This window comes from Elephas maximus, chromosome 1 (assembly GCF_024166365.1).
Source record: "Elephas maximus indicus isolate mEleMax1 chromosome 1, mEleMax1 primary haplotype, whole genome shotgun sequence".
Lineage (NCBI taxonomy): Eukaryota > Metazoa > Chordata > Mammalia > Proboscidea > Elephantidae > Elephas > Elephas maximus.
In genome coordinates, this window is record NC_064819.1 from 2178250 (window position 1) to 2204981 (window position 26732).

A 26732-nucleotide genomic window follows, 5' to 3' on the forward strand; every position below is an offset into this window, starting at 1 on the left:
CTAACGAGGTATCTGGTGCCCACTGTTTTGTCATTTTGTTTATCATGATCCACTCTAACACAAGGCTCAGGAGTGGGCATCTGACAGTTGATGATGGATATGATCTAAAATGAAAACTAGAAGAATTCTCCTTTTAAGTTTTGTTTTCATTAAGACAGTCATGTCTAGCTCTATGCTTTTATTAACTGCCATTAGTAAGAGCTAGAAGAATGGTTCCAATCCTCAGTGTGTAACAGAATCACTTGGAAGGTTTGTTAAAACACAGATTACCAACCCTATCCCCAGAGTTTCTGATTCAGTTGGTCTGGGTTAAGACCTGAGAATCTGCATTCCCATTCTAAAAGACTAGTGAGGCTAGTGCTGCCTGTCTGGAAACCATGCTTCGAGAACTACTGAGCTAGGTGAACTGCTCACCCTGCATATAAGTCAATCTAAATCTTTGCATACAAATATCCATGTTTGCAGAGTAGGTAACATTCTAATTAAAAAAATGTCACCTTGGACAAACTTATCACAAATGAACGTAAATGTACTACGAGTGAAAGACAGAATGCTGCCAAGCCAGTGTAGAGGAAAATCGAGTAAATGTGGCCTGGATAAACCTCTGTGTCAGCATTTCAAAGGCTAGCCATATAAGTTGGATAGAATTGTTATGTTCATTTCTGTTATCTTTGTTTGTTGATATTATCTTTGTCCAATGTGAAAGAAGAAAAAAACGGCTAGCCAAAAATCAGGTATAAAAATAGGCTGTTATGAGAATAAGCTATTTAAATCATACATTCTACTTCTAAAATCATATTTTCAGTTACTGTTTTGCAACTTGTGATTATATGGGTAACAACAAGGAGACTGGTTTTCAGCTATAGATTGCACTGGAAGCCTGTACCCAAGACAATATAGCTCTTTTATGGCCTCCACACAGAGGGCCATCAGACCTGTGATAGGCTGGCTTCCTACTGGCAAGCTGCCTCTAGTTCTTCTATTCAAGTAACTCTCCATTTCTTCTGCCTGAAATAAGGTTTGGGTTTTATGGGATGATGAATGCTTAGTGAGATAATGATAATGCTGATAACAGCTAACATTTATTGAGTGCTTACTGTATGCCAACTGATCTAAGTTTTATGTGAATTAATTCTCTTAAATTTCACATCAACCTTATGAGCTCAGATATCATTATTATTCCCATCTCATGGACAAGGAAGCTGAGGCACAGAGAGGCTAAGTAACATCCCCAAGGTCATATAGCTCTGAGAGAGAGGATTCAAGCCAGGTGTTAGAGCCAAGAAGCAAGCTGGAATAAGAAAGAGTTGATCCCAAAGATGTAGGAAAAAAGTGGGTTATGTCCGTATCTGTCTAGATTCCAATTTCCAAAGGGATACTACATAGGATATATGGTCACAGAAGTCTAAATGAGGAATCAGGCAAATGCTTTACCCTTCTAGGAGGCTGGGTTCATCTACAGTCAGGTAAAAATTTCTGCCCTCTCATAATAAAATCTATTAAGAAAACATTCTGCATCCTACTTTGGAGAGTGTCTTCTGGAGTCTTAAATGCTAGCAAGCGGCTATCTAAGATACATCAATTGGTCTCAACTCACCTGGAGCAAAGGAGAATGAAGAACACCAAAGACACAAGGTAATTATGAGCCCAAGAGGCAGAAAGGGCCACATAAATCAGAGACTACATCAGCCTGAGACCAGGAGAACTAGATGGTGCCCAGATACAACTGATGACTGCCCTGACAGGGAACACAACAGAGAATCCCTGAGCGAGCAGGAGAGCAGTAGGATGCAGACCTCAAATTCTTGTAAAAAGACCAGATTTAACGGTCTGACTGAGACTAGAAGGACCCTGGAGGTCATGGTCCCCAGACCTTCTGTTAGCCCAAGACAGGAACCATTCCCAAAGCCAACTTCTCAGACAGGGATTGGACTGGACTACAAGATAGAAAATGATACTGGTGAGGGGTGAGCTTCTTGGATCAAGTAGACACATGAGACTATGTGAGCAGCTCCTGTCTGGAGAGGAGATGAGAGGGTAGAGGGGGTCAGAAGCTGGCCAATGGACACGAAAATAGGGAGTGGAGAGAAGGAGTGTGCTGTCTCATCAAGGGGACAGTAACTAGGAGCATTTAGCAAGGTGTACTTAATTTTTCGCATGAGAGATGGACTTGATTTGTAAACTTTCACTTAAAGCAAAATAAAAATTAAAAAAAAAAAATTCTACCTTCTCAGATTGGAAGGTGCTATGGAGGTGTTTTGTTTTACTTTTAATGGAGACCTGAAACTAGTAAACCAAAAACCAAATCCAGTGCCATCAAGTCGATTCTGACTCATAGCGACCCTATAGGACAGAGTAGAACTGCCCCATAGAGTTTCCAAGGAGCACCTGGTGGATTCAAACTGCAGACCTTTTGGTTAAGCAGCCGTAGCACTTAACCACTACGCCACCAGGGTCTGAAACTAGTAAGTCATTTAATTTACACTGAACATATAGATGGGCCCTATCTTTTCTGAAGGATAGCTTATATGCCACAAAGCACATTTCTCACAGTCTTGCGAAAGTCTTTTCTCAGTCACAACTGGATAACTGCTTCAGAAGAGATGAGGTTACATGGACCATGGAGGAATGTCCTCTGACACTGCCCAGTACACATGGAGAAAGGCCTGTGTGGGTAACACTGCCCAGAGACCGGGGAAGGGGGATTAGCATCAGCATCCTTGATGACACCAAACCTCTGACTACTGACCTCAAACCAACTTGCAACAAAATAGAAAACAGAAATTTACAAAACTATTGTCGTCTAGTCGAGTTGGTTCTGATTCATGGTGACCCTGTACAGAACGAAACACTGCCCGGTCCTGTGCCATCCTCACAATCATTGCTATGCTTGAGCCCATTGTTGCAGCTATTACAAACTATTATTAGCCCTAAAAAACAAACAAAACCAAACCCAGTGCCGTCGAGTCGATTCCAACTCATAGCAACCCTGTAGGACAGAGTACAACTGCCCCATAGAGTTTCCAAGGAGCGCCTGGTGGATCTGAACTGCCAGCCTCTCAGTTAGCAGCCGTAGCACTTAACCACTACACCACCAGGGTTTCCACTAGCCCTAAAGTGACAGGTAAATATGTGATAATTAGAGGTTGCCTCGTGTTCTGTAAATGATATGTGTCTCAGGACTCATGCTACCCCAAGATGCCGCCGACTAATTCCCTTCAAAAAGCCTGTGACCCTCACCTTGGGTCCAGGAATGTTCCGCAGCTCGTACCACGTCATCACATACTTGTGTATGCTCAGTTATTATTTTTTTTTAATATGAGTCTTGTTTCTTCAGATGAATTTTAAACTCTTTGAATTCATAGAGGTCATGAGCTTTTCTTCATTTAAACCCTCTACAGTATGTACTGTGTAGTGCTGGACCCACAATGTTATATTATACATTCTCACTGTGTTAATTAATTAGTCTTACACCAAACTCCCTGGGGACAGGGACTTTATTATGAATACATGATAGAGATAAATGCTCAAGAAAGAAACGTGAGATTATCTTCCACTCTTCCATCTCACCATATTCTGTTTCCATAGTCAATCTACCACCAAGTCCTATCTCACTTTATTCACGTTCTCCATTCCCATTCTCATGTCCCTACTTCATTCCTCAGATCAAGAATCTTCAAAAGTCTCTCACTGATCTTCACTTCTAATCTAAGCACCTCAGCAGGGGCCATCCAGCCTAGTCAAAAGTATTTCTCACTACTCCCTGCTAGCTTGGGCCAGCCTGTTAGAACCTCATCAGCCTTTCTTCCAGAAGCCTTCTGCCTCAGCCAGGACACTGTGAAGTGGGCCCTGTCACCTTCTAGCTCAGTCTGTTCTGCTTACACCTGGCAGGAAGGAGAAGAGCAGAGAACTCTATATTAGACCATGATCTTCCTAGAAACCCTCTTGACCATCTCATATGGACCTGCTGCTTGAATTAGACTCCAAATCCCCAATTTCTCCTCATTCCCCTAGCTCCTCTCACATAGCTTAATCTGAACATAGCTTAATCCCAAAGACACCGAGAGGTGTTCCTCAGGACTCCACAGTCAGGCTGTTTGTTACCTGTGAGAGAAGATCTCAGGACATCTCCATTTAAGGAGCATAGGGTGGAAAAACACCCAGGAAAAAGCTCACAACAGTGCCAAATGTCATAGAGAGATCAGGTTAGACAGAGTTAGAAAGGTGCTCTTTAGATTTGGCAACTAAGAGGGCAATTTCAGTTGGGGTGATAGGAAAAGGACAGCAAAAGCTTGGCTTTGAAGGGAAGTTCACAAACCAGCAAGTAAAAAGGGCATGTGGTTAGGAAGGGGCCTTTTAAGATGAGAAAAAGTTGATTTTAGTATGTTTCTATGCTGAAAATGAAAAGCCTAAGAAAGAAGCAGCTGAAGAAATGATAAAGAAGATGATTCATGCAGACAGATGCCCGAGGAGGTAGAAGTGACAGGTTCCAAATAACATGCAAGTCCTTCTGCCAATTGCTCTGAATATATAAACTATACTTTACCTCCTAAATTTTTATTAGCATCCTATTGTGTTGTATCCAATTATTATTTGAATTACTATCTGTGTGTTTTTCATCTCACTATTTTTGCAGATATGCCAAGAAATATGGAAGACAGCTTCCCGGTCAATTGACTGGAAGACATCCATATTTATGCCTATTCCCAAGAAAGGTGATCCAACCAAATGTGGAAATTAAAGAACAATATCATTAATATCACACGCAAGCAAAATTTTGCTGAAGATCATTCAAAAAGGGCTGCAGCTGAATATTGTCAGGGAACTGCCAGAAATTCAGGCTGGTTTCAGAAGAGGACATGGAACGAGGGATATCCTTGTGGATGTCAGATGGATCCTGGCTGAAAGCAGAGAGTACCAGAAGGATGTTTACCTGTGTTTTATTGACTATGCAAAGGCATTCGACTGTGTGGATCATAACAAAGTATGGATAACATTGCGAAGAATGGGAATTCCAGAACACGTAATTGTGCTCATGAGGAACCTTTACATAGATCAAGAGGCAGTTGTTCGGACAGAACAAGGGGATACTGATTGGTTTAAAGTCACGAAAGGTGTGCGTCAGGGTTGTATCCTTTCACCATACCTATTCAGTCTGTATGCTGAGCAAATAATCCGAGAAGCTGGACTATATGAAGAAGAACAGGGCATCAGGATTGGAGGAAGACTCGTTATCAACCTGCGTTATGCAGATGACACAACCTTGCTTGCTGAAAGTGAAGAGGACTTGAACCACTTACTAATGAAGATCAAAGACCACAGCCTTCAGTATGGATTACACCTCAACATAAAGAAAACAAAAATCCTCACAACTGGACCAATGAGCAACATCATGATAAACAAAGAAAAGATTGAAGTTGTCAAGGATTTCATTTGACTTGGATCCACAATCAACAGCCATGGAAGCAGCTGTCAAGAAATCAAAAGACACGTTGCAGTGTTGAAGAGCAAAGATGTCATCTTGAAGACTAAGGTGCACCTGACCCAAGCCATGGTATTTTCAATCGCATCATATGCATGTGAAAGCTGGATAATGAATAAGGAAGATCGAAGAAGAATTGACGCCTTTGAATTGTGGTGTTGGCGAAGAATATTGAATATACCACGGACTTGGAAGAAGTACAACCAGAATGCTCCTTAGAAGCAAGGCCGCCGAGACTGTGTCTTATATACTTTGGACATGTTGTCAGGAGGGATCAGTCTCTGGAGAAGGATATCATGCTTGGCAAAGTACAGGGTCAGCGGAAAAGAGGAAGAGCCTCAATGAGGTGGATCGACACAGTGGCTGCAACAATGGGCTCAAGCATAACAACGATTGTAAGGAAGCGCAGGACCAGGCAGTGTTTTGTTCTGTTGTGCATAGGGTTGCTATGAGTCGGAGCCGACTCAATGGCACCTAACAACAACACAACATTTTTGCAGAGTAACAATGAAGCATTTAGTGTGAAAAAACCTACATGACCTCTATGGGCTCTAGTTTCCTTGTCTACAAAATAGGATAATAGCATTATCAGCATAATATTATAATATTGCACAGAGGTGATGTTAGTGAATTTAGCGGTTGTCATCATTGACTAGAAAATGCCTCAGAATAAAGACTGTCATGCACCTCATATGCACCCCATGATACCGCATATGATGGCGGCCACTGCTGGCTGGTCAACAGAATAACAGAATAATCCATCGGAAGGTAGATTTCTTTTTTCCCCCGAAGTCACTAAAGGCTGTTATACCCCAACGACACCAATTCCTCCACCACTGCTACTTCGCAGGTAGGTCTGTTTCTTGGTTTTCAGATCCAGGAGGATCAACTGGTTCCCAGCTATGTACATCAGGGTGCTGCTGTCCAGAAGCTGTAGGTTGGCCCGCTTTGTGCAGTCATAACCGAAGGAATGTCTGAGGGAAAGTTGCTAAGGAAAAGAATTGCAACAAAGAAGCTGTCTTATGAACAGGAAAAGTAGTGACATAGGTATATTTTTTAATTGCATAAAGAGAAATGAAGGCCTGATACATGCTACAACACGGATGAACACTGAAAACATTATGTTGAATAAGTCACAAAAGGAGAAATATTGTATGATCCCACTTATATGAAATACCTAGAATTGGCAAATACATAGAGACCAAAATTTATTAGTGGTTACCAGGGACAGGTGGGAGGGGCACAGGGCTTGGGGACATGGAGTGTCCATGATGACGATGACGATGATGGTGATGATGATGATGAAATAATTTAGAAACAGATGGCTGCACATCAGGACCAACAGAATCAATGTCACTGAACTGCACACGTAAAATATGCTGAATTAGTAAAAGTACACGGAATGCACTAAGTGTGAATCTAGGAAAATTGGAAGTTGTCAAAAATGAAAGGGACTGCATAAGAATCGATATCCTAGGCATTGGTGAGCTGAAATGGACTGGTATTGGCCATTTCAAATCAGACAATCGTATGGCCTACTATGGCGGGAATGACGAATTGAAGAGGAGTGGCGTCACATTCATTGTCAAAAAGAACATTTCAAAATCCATCCTGAAATACAATGCTGTCAGTGATAGGATAATACCCATATGTCTACAAGGAAGACCAGTTAACATGACTATTATTCAAAGTTACGAATCAACCACTAATGCTGAACATGAGGAAACTGAAAACTTTCACCAGTTTCTGCAGTCTAAAATATATGAAGCACGCATTCAAGATGCACTGATAATTACTGGTGATTGGACTGTAAAAGCTGGAAACAAGGAAAAAGAATTAATAGTTGGAAATATGGCCTTGGTGATAGAAGCAATGCTGAAGATTGCATGATAGAGTTTGGCAAGACCAACAACTTCGTTGCAAATACCTTTTAAACAGCAACTATACATGCAGACCTTCCCAGACGGAATACACAGGAATCAAGTCCACTACACCTGTGGAAAGAGACGATGGAAAAGCTCAATAACATCAGTCAGAACAAGGCCAGGGTCCAACTGTGGAACAGGCCATCAATTGCTCACCTGCAAGTTCAAGTTGAAACTGAAGAAAATTAGAAGAAGGCCATGAGAGCCAAAATACAACACTGAGTATATCCCATCTGAATTTAGAGACCATCTTAAGAACAGATTTAACACACTGAACACTAATGACTGAAGAGCAGATGAGTTGTAGAATGACTTCAAGGACATCATACATGAAAAAAAGGAAAAAAGTCATTAAAAAGATAGGAAAGAAATAAAACACCAAAATGGATGTCAGAAGAGACTCTGAAACTTGTTCTTGAATGTAAAGTAAGCAAATGGAAGAACTGATGAAGTAAAAACGTTGAAGATTTCGAAGGGTAGCTTGAGAAAACAAAGTATCATAATGAAATGTGCAAACACCCAGAGTTAAAAAACCAAAAGGGAACGACACACTTGGCATTTCTCAAGCTGAAAAAACTGAAGAAAAAATTCAAGCCCCAGATTGCAATATTCTACGGGGAAAATAACTGAATGACACAGGAGTATCGAAAGACGAGGGAAGGAATACACAGAGTCACTGTGCCAAAAAGAACTGGTCAACATTCAACTATTTCAGGAGTTAGCATTTGATCAGCAACCAATGGTACTGAAGGAAGAAGTCCAAGCTGCACTGAAGGCATTGGCGAAAAACAAGTCTCCAGGAACTGACAGAATACCAACTGAGATGTTTCAACAAATGAATGGAGCACTGGAGGTGCTCATGTGTCTATGTCAAAAAATTTGGAAGACAGCTTCCAGGCCAACCATTCCAAAGAATAAGGAATGTGAAAATTATCTAACAGTATCACTAATATCACATCCAAGTAAAATTTTACTGAAGATCATTCAAAAACGGTTGCAGCAGTACATCGATGGAACTGGCAGAAGTTCAAGCCGAGTTCACAAGAGGACGTGGAACCAGGGATATCATTGCTGATGTCAGATGGACGCTGGCTGAAAGCAGAGAATACCAGAAAGACGTTTACCTGTGTTTTATTGACTATGCAAAGGCATTAGCTTGTGTGGATCATAACAAATTATGGATAACATTGTCAAGAATGGGAATTCCAGAACATTTAATTGTGCTCATGAGGAACCTGTACGTAGACCAAGAGGCAGTGGTTTGAACAGAACAAGGGAATACTGAGTGGTTTAAAGTCAGGAAAGGTGTGTGTCAGGGTTTTATCCTTTCACCACACTTACTCAATCTGTACACTGAGCAAATAATCTGAGAAGCTGGACTACATTGAAGAAGAACAGGGCATCAGGATTGGAGGAAGATGTGTTATCAACCTGCGTTGTGCAGATGACACAACCTTGCTTGCTAAAAGTGAAGAGGACTTCAAGCACTTACTAATGAAGATCAAAGACCACAGCCTTCAGTATGGATTACACCTCAACGTAAAGAAAACAAAAATCCTCACAACATCGTGATAAACAGAAAAGATTGAAGTTGTCAAGGATTTCATTTTACTTGGATCCACAATCAACACCCATGGAAGTAGCAGTCAAATCAAAAGATGCATTGCATTGGGCAAATCTGCTGCAAAAGACCTCTTTAACATGTTGAAAAGCAAGGATGTCACTTCGAGGACTAAGGTGCGCCTAGCCCAAGCAATGGTGTTTTCAATTGCCTCATGTGCATGCGAAAGCTGGACATGAATAAGGAAGACCAAAGAAGAACTGACACCTTTGAATTATGATGTTTTCGAAAAATATTGAATATACTATAGTCTGTCAGAAGAAGGAACAAATCTCTTTTGGAAGAAGGACAGCCAGAATGCTCCTTAGAAGCAAGGATAGCAAGACTTCATCTCACGTATTTTGGACATGTTATCAGGAGCAACCAGTCCCTGGAGAAGGGCATCATGTTTGGTAAAGTGGAAGGTCAGCAAAAAAGAGGATGACCCGCAACAAGATGGATTGACACAGTGGCAGCAACAACGGGTGTCCAAGCTCATTTGTGTATGTATGGGCGTTATAGGTAAATGTGTATATGTGAGTCCATTTATGCTAGAATAAAACTTCACTAATTCAAAACAGAAGTGAAAAATCTGAGTTACAAAACATCTTTTAAATATACATTATCACTTTTAAGTTCAATATTAATATAATTCAATAAATAAATGCAATAAGTAAACTAAATGAGGTCAACTTACAAAAAAAATTATAGTTTGCAAAATATATTACATAGTAGGGGATCATAAGTAGATAATGCTTATTACACAAGAATTCGTTGTTGGGTTCCAAAAGTTGAAAAACATGGGAGAAATTTTTATTTCTTGAGCCCCTGTTCAAAAAACGAATTCTAATTTTAGAGTATTCCACTTACTTGTAAGTAAATAAAAATTTTCAGAGAAAGTAATCACGTGGAACTTTTAATAAAAATATGTAGAATGGAAAAATGAAGAGAAAATTTTAATTAATGCAATTTTCAATTGCAAAGTACATACAAATTATAACCAACTATATATAAATAATGCACTTGAATGCTAACCAAAACGTTGGAGGTTCGAGTCCACCCAGAGGCCTGTCGATCTACTTCTGAAAACTTTATGGAGCACAATTCTATTCTGACACATAGAGGGTCACCATGAGCTGGAGTCAACTCAATGTCAACTGGTTGCTGTTTTTGTTATACATAACCAACTATAACCCTCTCGTTACTTAATAGTTACACTGAGAGAGAGAGAATCTCTGAATCAATGTTTGATCCAAAGATTCAGATGAAGCTATAGGGTCGCTCTGATGTAGAATAAACTCAACGGCAATGGGTTTTGGTTTCTGTGGGCTTCATGGAGAACATCTGGGGTCCCCATACCCACAGGACAAATAAAAAATTGGATGTACAGCTCCTCATCTTTAAAGAGCGTGGCATGGCTCTTTCTCTTTCCCCCAACCACTGCTCTCCTTCCCTTTTTTCTTCTCTCCTTCTTTCTCTTTTTCCGGGTGACAGTATAATACTTGGAAGATGCATGTCTGTAACGATGAGCAGAATAGAAGTGGGTTACCATCTCTTCACTAACCCTGGATGAAAACTGTCAATCAGAGACATTATCATTTATCTTATCCTTTCTAATTTCGGTGGGGAGAAAACCTCCCTCTTCCATGTTGGTGCTCTGTTTTAAAGCCCTTTCAAACAGAATGGGTGAGATGGTAACTTTCTAGACTCCCCTCCTCTAAATCACAGTCCACCTGAGGGCAGAGACTGCTTCTTGCTCCCATCTATTTCCCAGAGTGCCCAGCAAGTCTCTAAGGCTAACTAGGCACTCAGTAAACATTTGCTGAATTAATTAACCAGTATATAACTAGATTCTGATCCTTCAGTCTTAGCCCCAGCGGACAGTGGTGGTCCCTAAGCTGAGGTCTGAAAATGTTAAGATGTGTGCTTTAGTGGACCTCCCACTCCTGTCCATCCTATTTCTTCCTCTCTTCTGTCTTGCTCTTCTTAACTTCCTTCCAGAGACCTGGGGCCTTCCTAGCCATCTATGGCCTCCACCTCAAAGATGTGTTTAAACACTGTGTTAAATTCTGTTGAATGTCTTTTATCAGTTATGCTCCGTTTTAAGTGATATTTTATAAGTGGCAGTTTTTTGTTTTTTGTTTTGCCAAAATAGACTGATTCAGAAGAGGCAATTTTTAAAAATGAATATACTCAATATAATTAACAAAGGATCCATCGTTCTTCTATCTTAAAAGCTGTTGATCCAAAGGGTATCTGAAGGCCCATTTCACAAACAGAGAAACAAGTCAAGACCTGGAGGTTTTTGTGAATTGGTACGGGAGGAGAAGATAACAGGGATGAGCCTCTCATTTGACTTCTGCCCACTGAAGGAAAAGATGCCAGGCCCTGGCCTTCTGCTCTGGGAACTACACAGGTGCTGGAAAGGCACCTTAATGTCTTCTTCCTAATTGACCCACTGCCATCAAGTTGATACTTATTTATGGCGACCCCAAGTGTTACAGAGTGAAACTGTTCCACAGGGTTTTCTTGGTGGTAATCTTTACCAAGATTATCACCAGGCCTTTCTTCAGCAGTGCTGCTGGGTGTGTTAGAACCGCTGACCTCTAGTTTAGGTGTCACGCACAGACTGTATGCATTACCCAGAGACCTTTCCCGCCAATGTGGTTGGACTCACTATAAACGTTTAACAGACTGCTGGTCGGCCTGCTCCTACAACACTGTGCTCAGTGCCAGGTACCACACCGGAGATGAACTCCAACAAGCTGGAGCACGCCCTGCGGACAGTGACCTGATAGAAGCCTGCAAAATCATGACATGTGAGACCAGCAGAAATAACAAACTCCAACAAGGTGGAGCACGCCCTGCGGACAGTGACCTGACAGAGGCCTGCAAAATCATGACATGTGAGACCAGCAGAAATAACCAAGGGTGTTTACCTGGAGAAGAGGACTTAGGGGACTTGTGACACTGACTTCTACACCTGGAACGTCTCACGAGAAATAGAAATTATATTGCTACATCTTCAGAGATTAGAACAAATCCAGTGTGGGAAGTTCCAGACAGGCAGATTTTAATTCCAGGCCTAGAAGAGTTGTCTAATAATTTAAACTGTCCAAAAATGGGATAAGCTCCTTTGTGAATCCCCGGTATTAAAAGTGTTCAAGGCAAGGCTATAGAATACAGCCACTCATCCAGCATAAGAAGAGAGAATTCATGTGTCAGGTCCAAAGTTGAAGTCAATTCTGACTTCCGTGCTTAGAATCTGAGCCTGTCTCTCTAATCCCAAGACTGTCAGATCCCGGAGCAGTAAGGCTCCAGTACTAGCGGGTAGGGGAAGGAGACACAGTCAAAACCACCTGCGCAACTTTGTCAGAGTACGTATGCCCAAGCCCCTCTCTGCAGAAATAACAGTAGGTTCAGTAAGGCATCAGAGCATGCGGATTTCAGGTAAAGCATCCAGGTGACTCATATACAGCACCGCTACCCCATTTGAAAAAAAAATAGGTTAGAAGAAAGACAACAGCACAACTTTTGTCACAGAAACTTGTCCAAAAACATAGGGGGAAAAAAAAAGCACTAAAAGAAAAAAACTCCAGGTTATAAAATCCAGTGAGAGTTAGTTTTAGTCACACCTGGGATTGAATCTGAGAAAAAATACTTGTAACAGTAAAAGTCACTAAGAAAGGTACTGAGTCGTACCTAAATATTTTTATGTCTTCGCACTTTCTCGTACATACACGATCTAAATACAATAGTCCTGATATTATAACCATGCTAAGTACAATAAATTATAACAAATACTTTGCTCCTGTATTAACATGTTCTGTTTTCACATAGAAAGTAAAGTGAGTCTCTCTCTCTCTCTCTCTCTCTGTGAGCACACTTGGATGAGAAGCCAGTGGGCCAGCTAGGGAGCTTAACAGAGATGATCTTCTAGCTGCCCGCCTTGCAAGCTAACATCACAGAGTGTTGGCAAACACAGACCCCCTGTCGATCACATCCGCCCTCATGTTTATTCAAGGCTCTTATTCTCCAGACTGGATCCCAGCCTCTATTTTCTCTTGTCTTCTTGGAATATTCATCTGATAATAAATTAACGTCCGAGCACTAATGCCTGACAATGGCAGTGTGTCACAAAGGGACATGGGTGCTTTTAACTTGACAGGCTTTGGCAAAGCATGCAGGCGGGTAGAGGAAGTAAGTGGGAATAAGAGGGCCTTCTGGTCTCCTTCACTTCATGTCTCCTGGGCTGCTGTCTTTCCCACTAGGGCAATGCAAAGGACATTTCTCTTTGTGGTTGTTTGGTGTCAAACAAAAGCTCAGTTTAAAACCAGATCATGCGTCTCTACGTCAAATTCTCTAAGCGCTAAAGTTCTTAGAATTACCTAAGACAGGGGTTGGCAAACTTCTTCTGTAAAGATCGTAAATATTTCAGGCTTTGTGGGTCTGATGGGCTCTGTTATAACTACTTAACTCTGCCCCTGTTGTGTGATGGCAGCCACAGACAAAATGTAAACAAATGAGTGTGCCTGTGTTCCAATAAAGCTTTCTTTACAAAAACAGGTAGGGGGCCAGATTTGGTCCATGGGCTGTAGTTTGCCAACCCCTGACCTATGAAGCTGAAATCACCAAATTACACATATGTAGCTGGGATGGATACACAAGCGTGAGAAGATGAAGTGGTATGTTCGAATCCAGAGTCACAAAAGGCCTTGATGCGAGCTCATTATAGTCGTAGAAGAAACTATCTGATATTTTCTTCTTAACTTTCTCCTCTGCCTCTTCTGCAGGTGGGACAGGGGTTTCCACATGCAGAGATTCTAAAAAATTAAAATATTTTTACTAAGAAGAGTGTCTGGTGAATTCTAAAATTTTCCAAAGACAGGAGGAACATACATAGTTGGAAATACTCTAGCGGTAAGTACTACTAATAGCCCGGATATAGGATGTCACCCACCAATGAGCGTGGGAGGAAGGGTCAACATGCCTCTGTGTGTCAGGACTGAATGCTGAACTCCGGTTGGGGTTTTGACAGAATCTGAAAGAGTGACTCTCAATCAATTCCAAGCGAGAGTTACTCTCACTGATCTGGGGTAGAACAATCCCAATACCATTCACTCTCCAGAAGACCACGTCGCAGAGTTCTGTCTGTGACCGTCAGAAATGGAATTCACGACTCCGGGGCTGCTAAGCCACCCCATCCGAATGTGTGCAATGCTTTTATCACCCCCCACCCCCCATACATATCCATACCCTGTAAATTCTTCTTTCTAGGAACTTACAATTGTTCACAAGTAGAACTGGGCAATTTGTCTTTAAAACTGTGACAACCACTCATAGGAAACCAATAACATTTACCTCCAGTGCTTTCCAAATGATCATCCTGAAATGAACTTGAACTTCCTTCCAAATGCTCTACATCTAAGTCTTCGTCCTCTGAGTAGGATTCTTCCCCTTCTGTAAACGTATCGTCTGTGGTATCTTGTGAAAATATGAAATCATCTCTTGTTGCGGCTATTAAAAAAATAATGCTAGGAATTTCTAGATTTCAAATAAAGCAGTTTGTTATTCCCAAAGTAGCTAGTGCTTCAAACTTCCTCTAAATTTAATGGGTTTTAATACCCCAAAATTCCTAGAAGAATCATTTTATTTGCTCAGTCTTGTAACTTAAAAAAAAAGGCAGCCTTTCCCATGAGTTCATCTCCATCTTCACCTCATCTCCGTCTACTTCTTATCACTGCGTACTTACAAGAGAGTAGATCATGGAGAAAAAACAAGCTAGGATCCTGCTATCATTACTCCAGTTCAATTCAATTTTGCCAACATTTACAGAGGATCTATTACGTTAAAGACAAATAACAATTAAGAACATCCTTTTCTCAATACAATTATCTCTGAAGTAATATCCCAGGCATAAGTTAGAATATTGGCTTTAGGACAAGCTAGGAGAGAAAGAGAATTGGAACGGAAACAGAATGGCCCCAAGTATAAGGCAACATTCAGATCAAGTCCAAACACTGGGATTATTAAAATATACAATGTCAAGCAGGTCAACGACAAGACTAGGTGAACTTTCAGAAGAGGAAGGAAGAAATTACAATTGTACCAAAGCAGAGTGGCACCAACTAGATGATCTATCTTAAATGAGACTAAATGATTACGAACAAGGCCAAAGACTAATATGAATGAGGCAGGAAAGATTGGCCAAGCCAGTTGGCTGGGTGACAAGAGAGGGTTCTGTAGGATTCCTGTGTTTGGATGGAAAGGAAAAATAATGCTGGATACTTAAATAGGCCAAGTATGCAACTTGGTTTTCCTAAAGAAGGGTCCTGGGGAACTACTCTCCAATCACACATTTAACAGACACCTTAGTTCCTCCGTGGGACTGTGGCAACCAAACACTATTTCCACATCGCAAGATTAGGCTGTCAGTGGCTTAACACTCTATCTGCTGACCTCCCCCTGGAAAAGCAGCTGAGGCTGCCAGTACATGAGACCGCTGGGCCTTAGTGCAAAGAGCTGAGATGAGGCGGTCACAGATAATGGGACTGGGAGTGAATACAGATAGAGAGTGGATAACAAAAAACAATGGGTATTCTGAGCCTGGAAGAAGGGTTTTGCCACTGATTAAAAAAATACGACTTCAGAGAAAAACTAATAAGGCAAGAAGCAGACACATTAATTGAAGATGGCAAAATGGCAAATCTAGGCAATTAGACAATTACTGGGGATTTTTATAACTCAAAAGTTAACTGGTGGAAGGTTCATGGTCTGAGGAAGAAGTCAGCATTTGCCTTTCCATTCTTGGAAATAATCTAAAGCCAGCATTGAGAATGAGAAACATATACACAAACTCAGAAGGAGCTATCGTGTATACAGCTAAACAGGACAGAGCCCTTCTTTCAGTACCACATGGGCAAGGTGGAGGGAGTTCAGGATGCAAGCAAATTATTTCACGTCATGGGATCCTCAGACCCATCGTGTATGGACTAATTTATGAGCTGAGCAGGGGGCAAGGCCTGTCCCTAAGGGGGTTTAACATAAGAAAGGGAGGTGCCAAGGCAGTGCTAGACAAAGGGTCATTATCATTAAATACACCTATGGAAAGTTGAGAGTCATAGCCAGGAGAATAGTGCCAAGGAAAAGAGACTGGAAAGACAATCCTGTGACGGAAATGTAGGAAGTGGGGAAGGGTGAAAAGCTGAAAACAAGGGAGGGGCACACTAAAGTTTTTGAGTAGGAGAGTGATGTGATTTCATTTTTTGGGAAAGTAATCCTAGTCGCATCATGGAGGAAGAGCCAGACAGAAAGGCTGAGTGGAAATCCTTGCTGCAAGAGTCCAAACAAGAGAAGATAAAGGCTTAAAATATGATATGGGGAAATTTTGATGCATGAAACATGTCTTAGATTGAAAGGATTTAATGTAAATTTTGTTAATAAACAGATTTTCCCAGGACCTCACCTCCTCCAGTCAAAATTAAATTTCTGAAATTATATTTTGGATTAGAACCTGAAAAGTCAGGATCCCACTACAATACCTAACACCATGATGCCCAGTCTGAAAGAGCCAGCCATTCTTTACAAATCCTAATGACCAAATTCCTTACTTTTCCTTCTACTTGCTGTCTGTGAAATCCTTTCCACATAACATTTTCCATTTTAAACCCCAAACAACTCACAATCATCATTTTAATGGGGGAAAAAACTGAGGCTCAGAAAGGTGAGTTAATTTATCCAAGACCAGGCATCTTCAGGTGATAAATTCAGGACTCAAAACCGAAGTCCAGCTTTCTTTCTATGACGCTGTATTAGAAACGTCCATTGAAGGCTTGGTGGACAGATGTGCTGATAGGTCATTATCAACATGAAGATGATAGTAACTTCTATGTGCCAGGAGCTGGGGATAAAACCCTGAAAAAAACACAGGCTCTGCTCTTAAGGAGCTATAGTAAGGAATTAAACAAGTACATTACTTAGGTTCTGTAAACTTAGATATGCACTCTTTGAAATTTACTTTACTTAAATTTAAATAATAATAATAAACACGAGTGTCTGTTTTAACTTTGCTTACGTCTTGATTCAGATCTAGAAGACCTCTGAGATGTTTTTCTTTCACTCCTTGATTTATCTGATTTTGTCTCATCTGTATCCTGATCTTCTGGGTCCTTCATGGCCTCTGTAAGGGCCAAATTGAGACAGACAAAGGGATAATCCTGTAAAAAAAAAAACTCTTCAACAGATTCCATTCCTAACAAACTCCCACGCCCCCGCCCCAGCACCGAGCACCATGTATGCTGATACCCAGTGTTTTCCCAGGACCCAAGAGGACCTCACCAGCAAAAGGGTGCTGCCACCATCAAGGGCCTCGGCAAAACAGATTTCCTTCCTTCAGGCAAACTTACCATGTTGGTATTCCCTGGTTCTCAAGAGGTCCATGGTGAAACACACTACCCACATCTACCTTTGCCCTAAATGCTCTACTAAAATTAACCTTCTGCCTCCTTCCTTTGACTCATCTTCCCTTTCCCTCCTCCTATTATCAAATCGCCCTGGTGTTACTGATCAACTTCAATAAAAAAATACTTGTTGAGCACAGCTACTATGTAGTAGTCTTGTATTACGCGCTAGGTTACAATACTAAAAAGAGACATCTGGTCCCTAACTTTCTGGGAGTTTGTTTAGCAGGAAAAGACAGGCATTAAACAAGCAATGAAAATGTAATGAGTGCTACAAAAAGGGAAGAAGAGGATGCTGTGGCAAGGATAGCAAGAAGATGTAACCATGTCTGGGGCTTGGAGAAGAAGTACACTGAGACATGGGTGATGGCTGGCCAGCCAGAGAATGGGAAAGAGTATTTTGGCAGAGGGAACATCAGAGAGAGGGCTGTGCCTCTAAAGGGCTGAATGCAGCCTCTTGCTAGAGTGCAAGAGTGATATGGATTTTGAAGAGAAGGCAAATAGCAGATCATGTGATTATCTCCAAGCTTTGTTGAGAAGTTTAGGCCTATTTCTACGGCAACTGAGAGCCACTAGAGGACTTTAGGAGAGCTGCAACGTAATAGGTTCTTCCTGCCCTCTCTATATGGCAGCTTTTGTGTATCTGAAAACAAATAAAAAAAGTATTTCATCTACCATAAATTCCCCATGCGTCTGTCAGCGTGTCGCACAGAGTTGGCTTGCGGGTTGCTGTAATGCTGGAAGCTATGCCACCAGTATTTCAAATACCAACAGGGTCACCCATGGTGGACAGGATTCAGCTGAACTTCTAGACTAAGACAGACTAGGGAGAAAGGCCTGACAGTCTTTTCTGAAAAAATTAGTCAGTGAAAATCTTATGGATAGCAGCAAAACATTGTCTGATATAGTGCCAGAAGATGAGCCCCTCAGGTTGGAAGACATTCAAAATACAACTGGGGAAGGGCTGCTTCCTCAATGTAGAGTCAACCTTAAGGTCATGGATGGAGTCAAGGTTTCAAGACCTTCATTTGCTGAGGTGGCGTGACTCAAAATGAGAAGAAGCAGCTGCAAACATCTATTAATAACAGGAACATGGAATGTATAAAGTATGAATCTAGGAAAATTGGCAATTGTCAAAATGAAATGGAACGCATACACATTGATATTCTAGGCATTAAAAAAAAATTAGTGAGCTGAAATGGACTGGTACTGGCCATTTGTGTTGGTCAATCGTACGGCCTACTATGCCGGGAATGACAAATTGAAGAGGGATGGCATCATATTCATCATCAAAAAGAACATTTTAAGATCCATCCTGAAGGACAACACTGTCAGTGATAGGATAAGATCCATAGGCCTACAAGCAAGACCAGTTAATAAGACCATTATTCAAATTTATGTACCAACCAATAAGGCCAAAGATGAAGAAACTGAAGATTTTTACCAATTTCTGCAGTCTGAAATTTATCGAACATGCAATCAAGAGGCATTGATAATTACTGGTGATTAGAATATGAAGGATGGAAACAAAGAGAAGGAATGTAGTTGGAAGATATGGCCTTGGTGATAGGAATGATGCTGGAGATCGCATGACAGAATTTTCCAAGACCAACAACTTATTCCTTGCAAATACCTTTTTTCACCAACATAAATGGCTACTATACATGTGGACCTCACCAGACGGAATACACAGGAATCAAATTGACATCTGTGGAAAGAGAGGCTGGAAAAGCTCAATATCATCAGTCAGAACAAGGCCAGGGCCATCTTCAGAACAGACCATCAATTGTTCATATGCAAGTTCAAGTTGAAGCTGAAGAAAATGACAACAGGTCTAGCAGAGTCAAAGTATGACCTTGAGCATACCTCAGCTGAATTTAGAGACTACCTCAAGAACAGATTTAACACATGTGAACACTAATGACTAAAGACTAGATGGGATGTGGAATGACATGAAGGACATCATACACGAAGAAATCAAAAAGTCATTAAAAAGACAGGAAAGAAAGACAAGACCAAAATGGATGGCAGAAGAGACTCAGAAACTTGCTCTTGAATGTAGAATAGCTAAAGCAAAAGGAAGAAATGATGACATAAAAGAGCTGAACAGAAGTTTTCAAAGGGCGGCTCAAGAAGACAAAGAAAAGCACTTGCAGCGTAATGAATTAATATGGCCCTTTTTTACCCATGGTATTTGTGACTCACACGCAGTGATTGAGTGGGACTATGCAAATAACATATATGGAACCTGTGATGGTTGGGTTTATGTGTCAACTTGGCTAGGCCATGATTCCCAAAATTGTATGGTTGTTCTCCATTTTATGCATTGTGGATCCTGACCTCTACATGTTGATGAGACAAGATTGGTGTAGGTTGTGTCTTGGGTCAAAGCCTTGCAGGAGGGTGTGACTCAAGTCCCACCCTTACTAAAGTTACCCCCTTCCCTGGGCTCTGGCCTGCATCTAAGATATATGTGTATGTCCTGGCAGGGTTCTCTCTCTCTCTCTCTCTCTGCATCTGGATCCTGTGTCTAGTTTGTGATTAACTGACCTCCAGTTCTTGGGACTTGAGCCAGAGGCCTGCTGTCTGACCTGCCAATCCTGGGATTCACTGGCCTCCACCACCCTGTGGACCATCGGGCTGTTACTGGACCCAATTCACCAGCTTCTGCAGCCTTGTGAGCCAGCAGCCTGTGGTCTGAACTGCCAGTTTGGGTTCAGCAGCCCCTACAGCCATGTGGGTCAGGAGAAGCCAGTGTCTGACCCATAGATTTGGGATCTGTCAGCCTCCATAACCATGTGAGCCATTTCCTTTATACGATTCATAAGTTGTGAGCTGTTTCAGTGAATCAGGGAACCCAAAGACGGGAGGGAGAGTGCTGAGGGTAAAGGGAGTGGTTGATGTCAGAGATGATGGAGTGGTACAGCAGTTTGGAAAAGTTGGACATTTGGGACATCTTTAATCTCCACACAGGAATCAGCTTTGTGATGATCCTAATAAAAGAAATTATTCTTTTTGCATAATGATGAAATATACAAAGACCTGGAGTTAGAAAACCAAAAGGGAAGAACGCGCTCAGCATTTCTCAAGCTGAAAGAACTGAAGAAAAATTGAAGCCTCGGGTTGCAATGTTGAAGGATTCTACAGGGAAAATATTAAACCATGTCAGAAGCATCAAAAGAAGATGGAAGGAATACACAGAGTCACTGTACCAGAAAGAACTGGTGGATCATTTCCGGAGGTAGCACATGATCAAGAACCGATGGTACTGAAGGAAGAAGTCCAAGCTGCACTGAAGGCATTGGTGAAAAACAAGGCTCCAGGAATTGACGGAATACCAACAAAGATGTTTCAACAAACATATGCAGCACTAGAGGGGCTCACTTGTCTGTATCAGGAAATTTGGAAAACAGCTGCCTGCCTAACCGACTGGAAGAGATCAATATCTGTTCCCATTCCAAAGAAAGGTGATAAAACAAAATGCGTAAATTATCGAACAATATCATTAATATCACACACAAGTAAAATCCTGCTGAATATCATTCAAAAGAGGTTGCAGCAGTATATCATGGCAGGGAACTGCCAGAAACTCAAGCTGGATTAAGAAGAGGACGTGGAACCAGGGGTATCATTGCTGATGTCAGATGGATCCTGGCTGAAAGCAGACAATACCAGAAAGATGTTTACCTGTGTTTTACTGACTATGCAAAGGCATTCGACTGTGTGGAACATAACAAATTATGGATAACATTGCAAAGAATGGGAATTCCAGAACACCTAATCGTGCTCATGCGGAACCTGTACATAGATCAAGAGGCAGTCATTCTAACAGAATAAGGGGATACTGCGTGGTTTAAAATCAGGAAAGGTGTGTGTCAGGGTTGCATCATTTCACCACACTTATTCGGTCTGTATGCTGAGCAAATAATCTGGTAAGATGGACTATATGAAGAAGAATGTGCCATCAGGATTGGAGGAAGACCCAGTAACAACCTGTGGTATGCCACAACCTTGCTTGTTGAAAGTGAAGAGGACTTGAAGTACTTACTGATGAAGATCAAAGGCTACAGCCTTCAGTATGGATTGCACCCCAACATAAAGAAAACAAAAATCCTCACAACTGGACTAATAAGTAACATCATGACAAAGGAAGAAAAGACTGAACTTGTCAGGGATTTCATTTTACTTGGATCCACAATTAACAATCAATGTGGAAGCAGCAGTCAAGAAATCAAAAGGCACAATGCATTGGGCGAATCTGCTGCAAAGGACCTCTTTAAAGTGTTAAAAAGCAAAGACGTCACTTTAATGACTAATGTGTGCCTGACCCAAGCCGTGGTATTTTCAATCACCTCATAAACATTTGAACGTTGAACAGTGAATAAAGAAGACCAAAGAACAATCGATGCCTTCGAATTATGGTGTTGGCGAAGAACGCTGAATGTACATACCACGCTCTACCAGAAGAAGGAACAAATCAGTCATAGAAGAAGTACAGCCAGAATGCTCTTTAGAAGCAAGGATGGTGAGACTTCACTTCACGTACTTTGGACATGTTATCAGGAGGGACCAGACCCTGGAGAAGGATATCATGCTTGGTAGAGTAGAAGGTCAGTGAAAAAGAGAAAGACTGTCAACGAGATGGACTGATACAGTGGCTGCAACAATGGGCTCAAGCATAGCAACGATTGTGAGGATAGCTCAGGACCAGGCAGTGTTTCATTCTATTGTACCGGGGGTCGCTATGAGTCAGAACTGACCCGACAGCATATAACAACTACAAGCACACATTCCTCCCAGGTTTTCACTTTACACCAGCGACTCATGCTTCATCAACATTCCTCTATGGCATGGCTGGCAGGCGAAATAAAACAAGAGTTCTACTTCAAGTCAGATTCGGGTTTAAATCCTAGTGTGCCGCAAAACTAGCTAAACTTTACATTAATTCCTTAACTGCAACATGGGAGTGGTGTATGACAACACCTAAAGCTGGTATACCTGTTGCCAGCTAGTCGATTTCAACTCATATTGATCCTATAGGTCAGAGTAGAACTGTCCCACAGAGTTTCCAAGGCTGTAATCTTTATATAAGCAGACTGCCACATCTTTCTCCAGTGGAGTGGCTGGTGGGTTTGAACTGCCAACCTTTCACTGAGCAGCCGGGAACTTAACCATTGCACCACCGGGGCTCCTTCCTAAGGCTGCTATGAGGATTAAATGAACTGGTGCATTATTATAACTTCCTGGTCACCAAAGATAGACTAGTACGCCAAGAGCAGAAATGATACACACTTTATGATTAGTGGACAGGATGGTATGTCTCTCACCTCTGTTCACTGCACACTAGGGCCCGTTCTATTTTTTTTCTTGGCGGTGACATCATAATAATGTCTTCTGATTTGGGTAACAACAGTACACCCAACCACAACCTGTCAGTTTGCAATACTGTGGTGGCTTATATGTCGCTGTGATGCTGGAAGCTATGCCACCAGGGCTCCTATATGTCTGTTAGATAAAATTTAACTTTGTCATTGATGAGAAAAACATGGGCTTTGAGCAAAGCGGGTTCCATTCACATTGCAGCTCTGCCAAGGAACTTTAAGTTCCTGGTCCTTTCATATGTAAAATGGGGGCATTTATGGTCATTTACAGAGCCCTGGTGGCGCAGTGGTTAACAGCTATGGCTGCTAACCAAAAGGGTCAGCAGTTCAAATCCACCAGCCACTCCTTGGAAACCCTATGGGGCAGTTCTACTCTGCCCTATAGAGTCGCCATGAGTCGGAATAGACTCGACGGCAACAGGAATGGCCATTTACAAGAGCTACTGTAAGCATTAAATGAAACTTCTATACCCATAGTCCCTACCCTGGCTGCACTTGGAATCATTTGGAAAACTTACAAACATATCACTCTCAGGGTCTCATTCCCTAGACATTCTAATTGAATTGGTCTGAAGTAACACTGGAGTGTCAGTATAAAGAGCTCCCCATGTAATTCTTTTGTGCAGCCACAGTTAAAAACGTGGGTTTATATAAAGCACCTAGAACCAAAAAAACCAAATCCATTGCCGTCGAGTCACTTCCAACTCATAGCGGCCCTATAGGTCAGAGTAGAACTGCCCCATAGAATTTCCAAGCAGTGCCTGGTGGATTTGAACTGCCGACCTTTTGGTTAGCAGCCGTAGCTCCTAACCACTACGCCACCAGGGTTTCCAAGCACCTAATAGGAGCTCAAAAATGATAGTTGTTTTTACTATTATTACTAGACATTCTTTAATACAGGTAGATAAATAGACAGCTGCCATCAAGTTGACTCTAGCTCACGGCGACCTTATGGACAAGGGAACAGTCCTATGTCATCCTCACCACTACCAGCATGTTCAAGTCCATTGTTGTAGCTATTGTGCCAATCCACCTCACCAAGCGTCACGGATTGAACTGGGGTCCCTAGAGATGTCTGTCAACTTGGCTGGGTCATGATTCCCTTAGATGACGGTATGATTGTCTGCCATTTTATCTTCTTACGTGATTTCTCTGTGTGTTGTAAATCCTGTCACTATGATGTAATAAGACAGATTAGTGGCAATTATACTGATGAGGTCTACAAGATGAGGTAGTGTCTTGAGCCAATCTCTTTTGAGAGATAAAAGAAAGAAGATAGCAGAGAGACATAGGGACCTCATATCACCCAGAAAGCAGCGCTGGGTGCAGAGCGCATCCTTTGGACCCGAGGTTTCTGTGCTGAGATGCCCCCAGACCAAGGGAAGGCTGATAACGGGGACCTTCCTCCAGAGCTGACAGAGAGAGCCTTCGCCTGGAGTCGGCGCCCTGAGTTCAGACTTCTAGCCTACTGGACTCTGAGACAATAAACTTCTCTTTGTTAAAGACATCTACTTGTGGTATTTCTGTTATAGCAGCACTAGATGACTAAGACAACGAGGGTCTCCCTCGTCCTCAACACTAGCCCTCTACTTCACTACATAGGATAATCCTCCTCCTAAGCAATGTTGGAAAATGTTCCGTTGTGATTCACACGGTTTTCAATGGCTAATTTTCGGAAGTAGAACACCAGGGCCTTTCTTCCTAGTCTGTCTTAGCCTGGAAGCTCCACTAAAACCTGTCTGCCATGGTTCCCCCAGCTGGTATTTGAAATACTGGTGGTATAGCTTCTAGCATCACAGCAACACACAAACGGCCACAGCACGACAAAACTGACCAGTAGGTAGTGGTTCATACAGGCACCAGCTGCTGTCCAGTCAATTCCAACTCATGGTGACACCACAGGCATCAGAGAAGAACTGTACCCTAGAACACACACCAACCCAACAACTTCTACATGTACAATGCAGTGACACTGCTTACGCTCTTCAAGTTGTACAGCCGTTTTCACCCTCCTTTTCCAAGTTGTTCCTCCTCCATTAACACAAACTCACAGCCCCCTAAGATTCCTATCTAACCTTTCAAGTTGCTGTTGTCAATTTGATCCCATATTAAAAAAAAAAAAAAAAAACACCTGATAGCTCTAAAAAGAGCACAATGCTCAAGGCAGGTATTCTTTACTAGTTAAGCTATTGTTTCTTTTAAAGAAGACTTCAGGAGACATGGGCTAACTAAACCCATTGCCGCTGAGTGGAATTCCAGTACAGAACTGCTGCACAGGGTTTCCAAGGCTGTAAATCCTACAGAAGCAGACTGCCACATCTCTCTCTGGTGGAACGGCTGGTGGGTTCGAATCTCCGACCTTTCAGTTAGCAGCTGAGCACTTAACCACTGTGCCACCAGGGCTTCTAGGGGCAATCTGACTAGGTTTAATTCCTAGCTCTTCCTCTTACTAGTTGTGAGGTGTTAGACAAGTAGAGATGATCAGCTGGGTAAGAGGCTGAGCTCATCCCATTGATGCTGAGCTCCGGCCCTTTTATTTTACATTAAATGGAAACCTGCCGCCTACAACTTACATCCATTTGGCCCTTGTTCTTTCTTCTAGGAACACACAGTTCTGTGCACCACAGTCATTCAAATAATTGTAGCTGGATCTCATTTCCCACCAGATCTTCTCTTTCCCAGTTAGAGTAGCCCAATTCTTTCAACTGTTCCTTAATGAGACATGGTTTCAAGTCTTTTCACCATCTTGATCACTCAAGAAGTTAATTCCAAATGCATTACATATCCTTCTTGTATTAGGGTGTCTCTGTGCCTTCTCTGAGGCTAATTGTCACTACAAGGTACCCTTCTGTCTTGTCTAGGTCTTCCCTGACATACACTGTAAACACAGAACGTCTGCCTCTGATGCCACTACCAGAGCTAGGTCAGATCTCATAAGTTAAATCTTATAGTCCTCCAGACTTCCAAGCCAGCCCAAGACATTATATGCTACCCACATGCTTGCGGGTCCCCATGACACTCTCACTTCTGACCTGTGTTGTTCTTGTTAGGTGCCGTCGAGTCAGCTCCAACTCATGGCGACCCTATGTACAACAGAAGGAAACACTGCCTGGTCCTGCACCGTCCTCACAATCATTGCTATGTTTGAGCCCACTGCTGCAGCCACTGTGTCAACCCACCTCGTTGAGGATCTTCATCTTTTCTGCTGACTCTCTATTTTACCAAATATGATGTCCTTCTCCAGGGACTGGTGCCCCCTGATAACATGTCCAAACTATGTGAGACCCAGTCTCGCCATACTTGATTCCAAGAAGCATTCTGGCTGTACTTCTTCCAGGACAGATTTGTTCCTTCTACTGGCAGCCGATGTATACTCAATATTCTTCACCAACACCATAATTCAAAGGCATCAGTTCTTTGGTCTTCCTTATTCACTGTCCAGCTTTCACATGTATATGAGGTCCAAGCACACCACGGCTTGGGTCAGGTGCACCTTTGTCCTCAAAGTGACATCTTTGCTTTTCAACAGTTTAAAGCGGTCTTTTGCAGATTTGTCCAAAGCGATACATTGTTTGACTTCTGACCCACTGACTACAAATTCAAGGGTTTCCTCTACCCTTTCAGGATGCCAGCTATAAGCCTCAGGGCCTTCATCGCTTCTGACATGCTGGTTCCCACTACTCCCTTAGGTTTGATAATCTGGTAGAACTCACAAGATTCAGGAATGTGCTTTACTTACAATTATAGTTTTATTATAGCACAAAGGATACAAATGAAAATATGCATCAAGCAAGGTCTGGGAAGGTTTCCAAAGTGAAGCTCCCACCACCCAGAAATAGGGTGTGTCACCCTCCCAACCACTGATATCTTTCACCAACCAGGAAG

At 42.0% G+C, this 26732-nt stretch overlaps 1 protein-coding gene across 2 annotated transcripts in view; it reads right to left on the reverse strand.

The window, feature by feature from the left end:
* Positions 1-26732, reverse strand: part of CFAP44 (cilia and flagella associated protein 44) — a 261809-nt gene that overhangs the window by 111973 nt on the left and 123104 nt on the right. For both annotated transcript variants that reach the window (XM_049876494.1, XM_049876485.1), the window contains 4 exons: positions 17082-17223; positions 14369-14524; positions 13671-13830; positions 6294-6456 (listed from right to left, as the gene is read on the reverse strand). In XM_049876494.1, the coding sequence (XP_049732451.1) occupies positions 6294-6456; positions 13671-13830; positions 14369-14524; positions 17082-17181 (579 nt within the window). In that variant the 5' untranslated portion in view covers positions 17182-17223. The remainder of the gene's footprint in view (positions 1-6293; positions 6457-13670; positions 13831-14368; positions 14525-17081; positions 17224-26732) is intronic.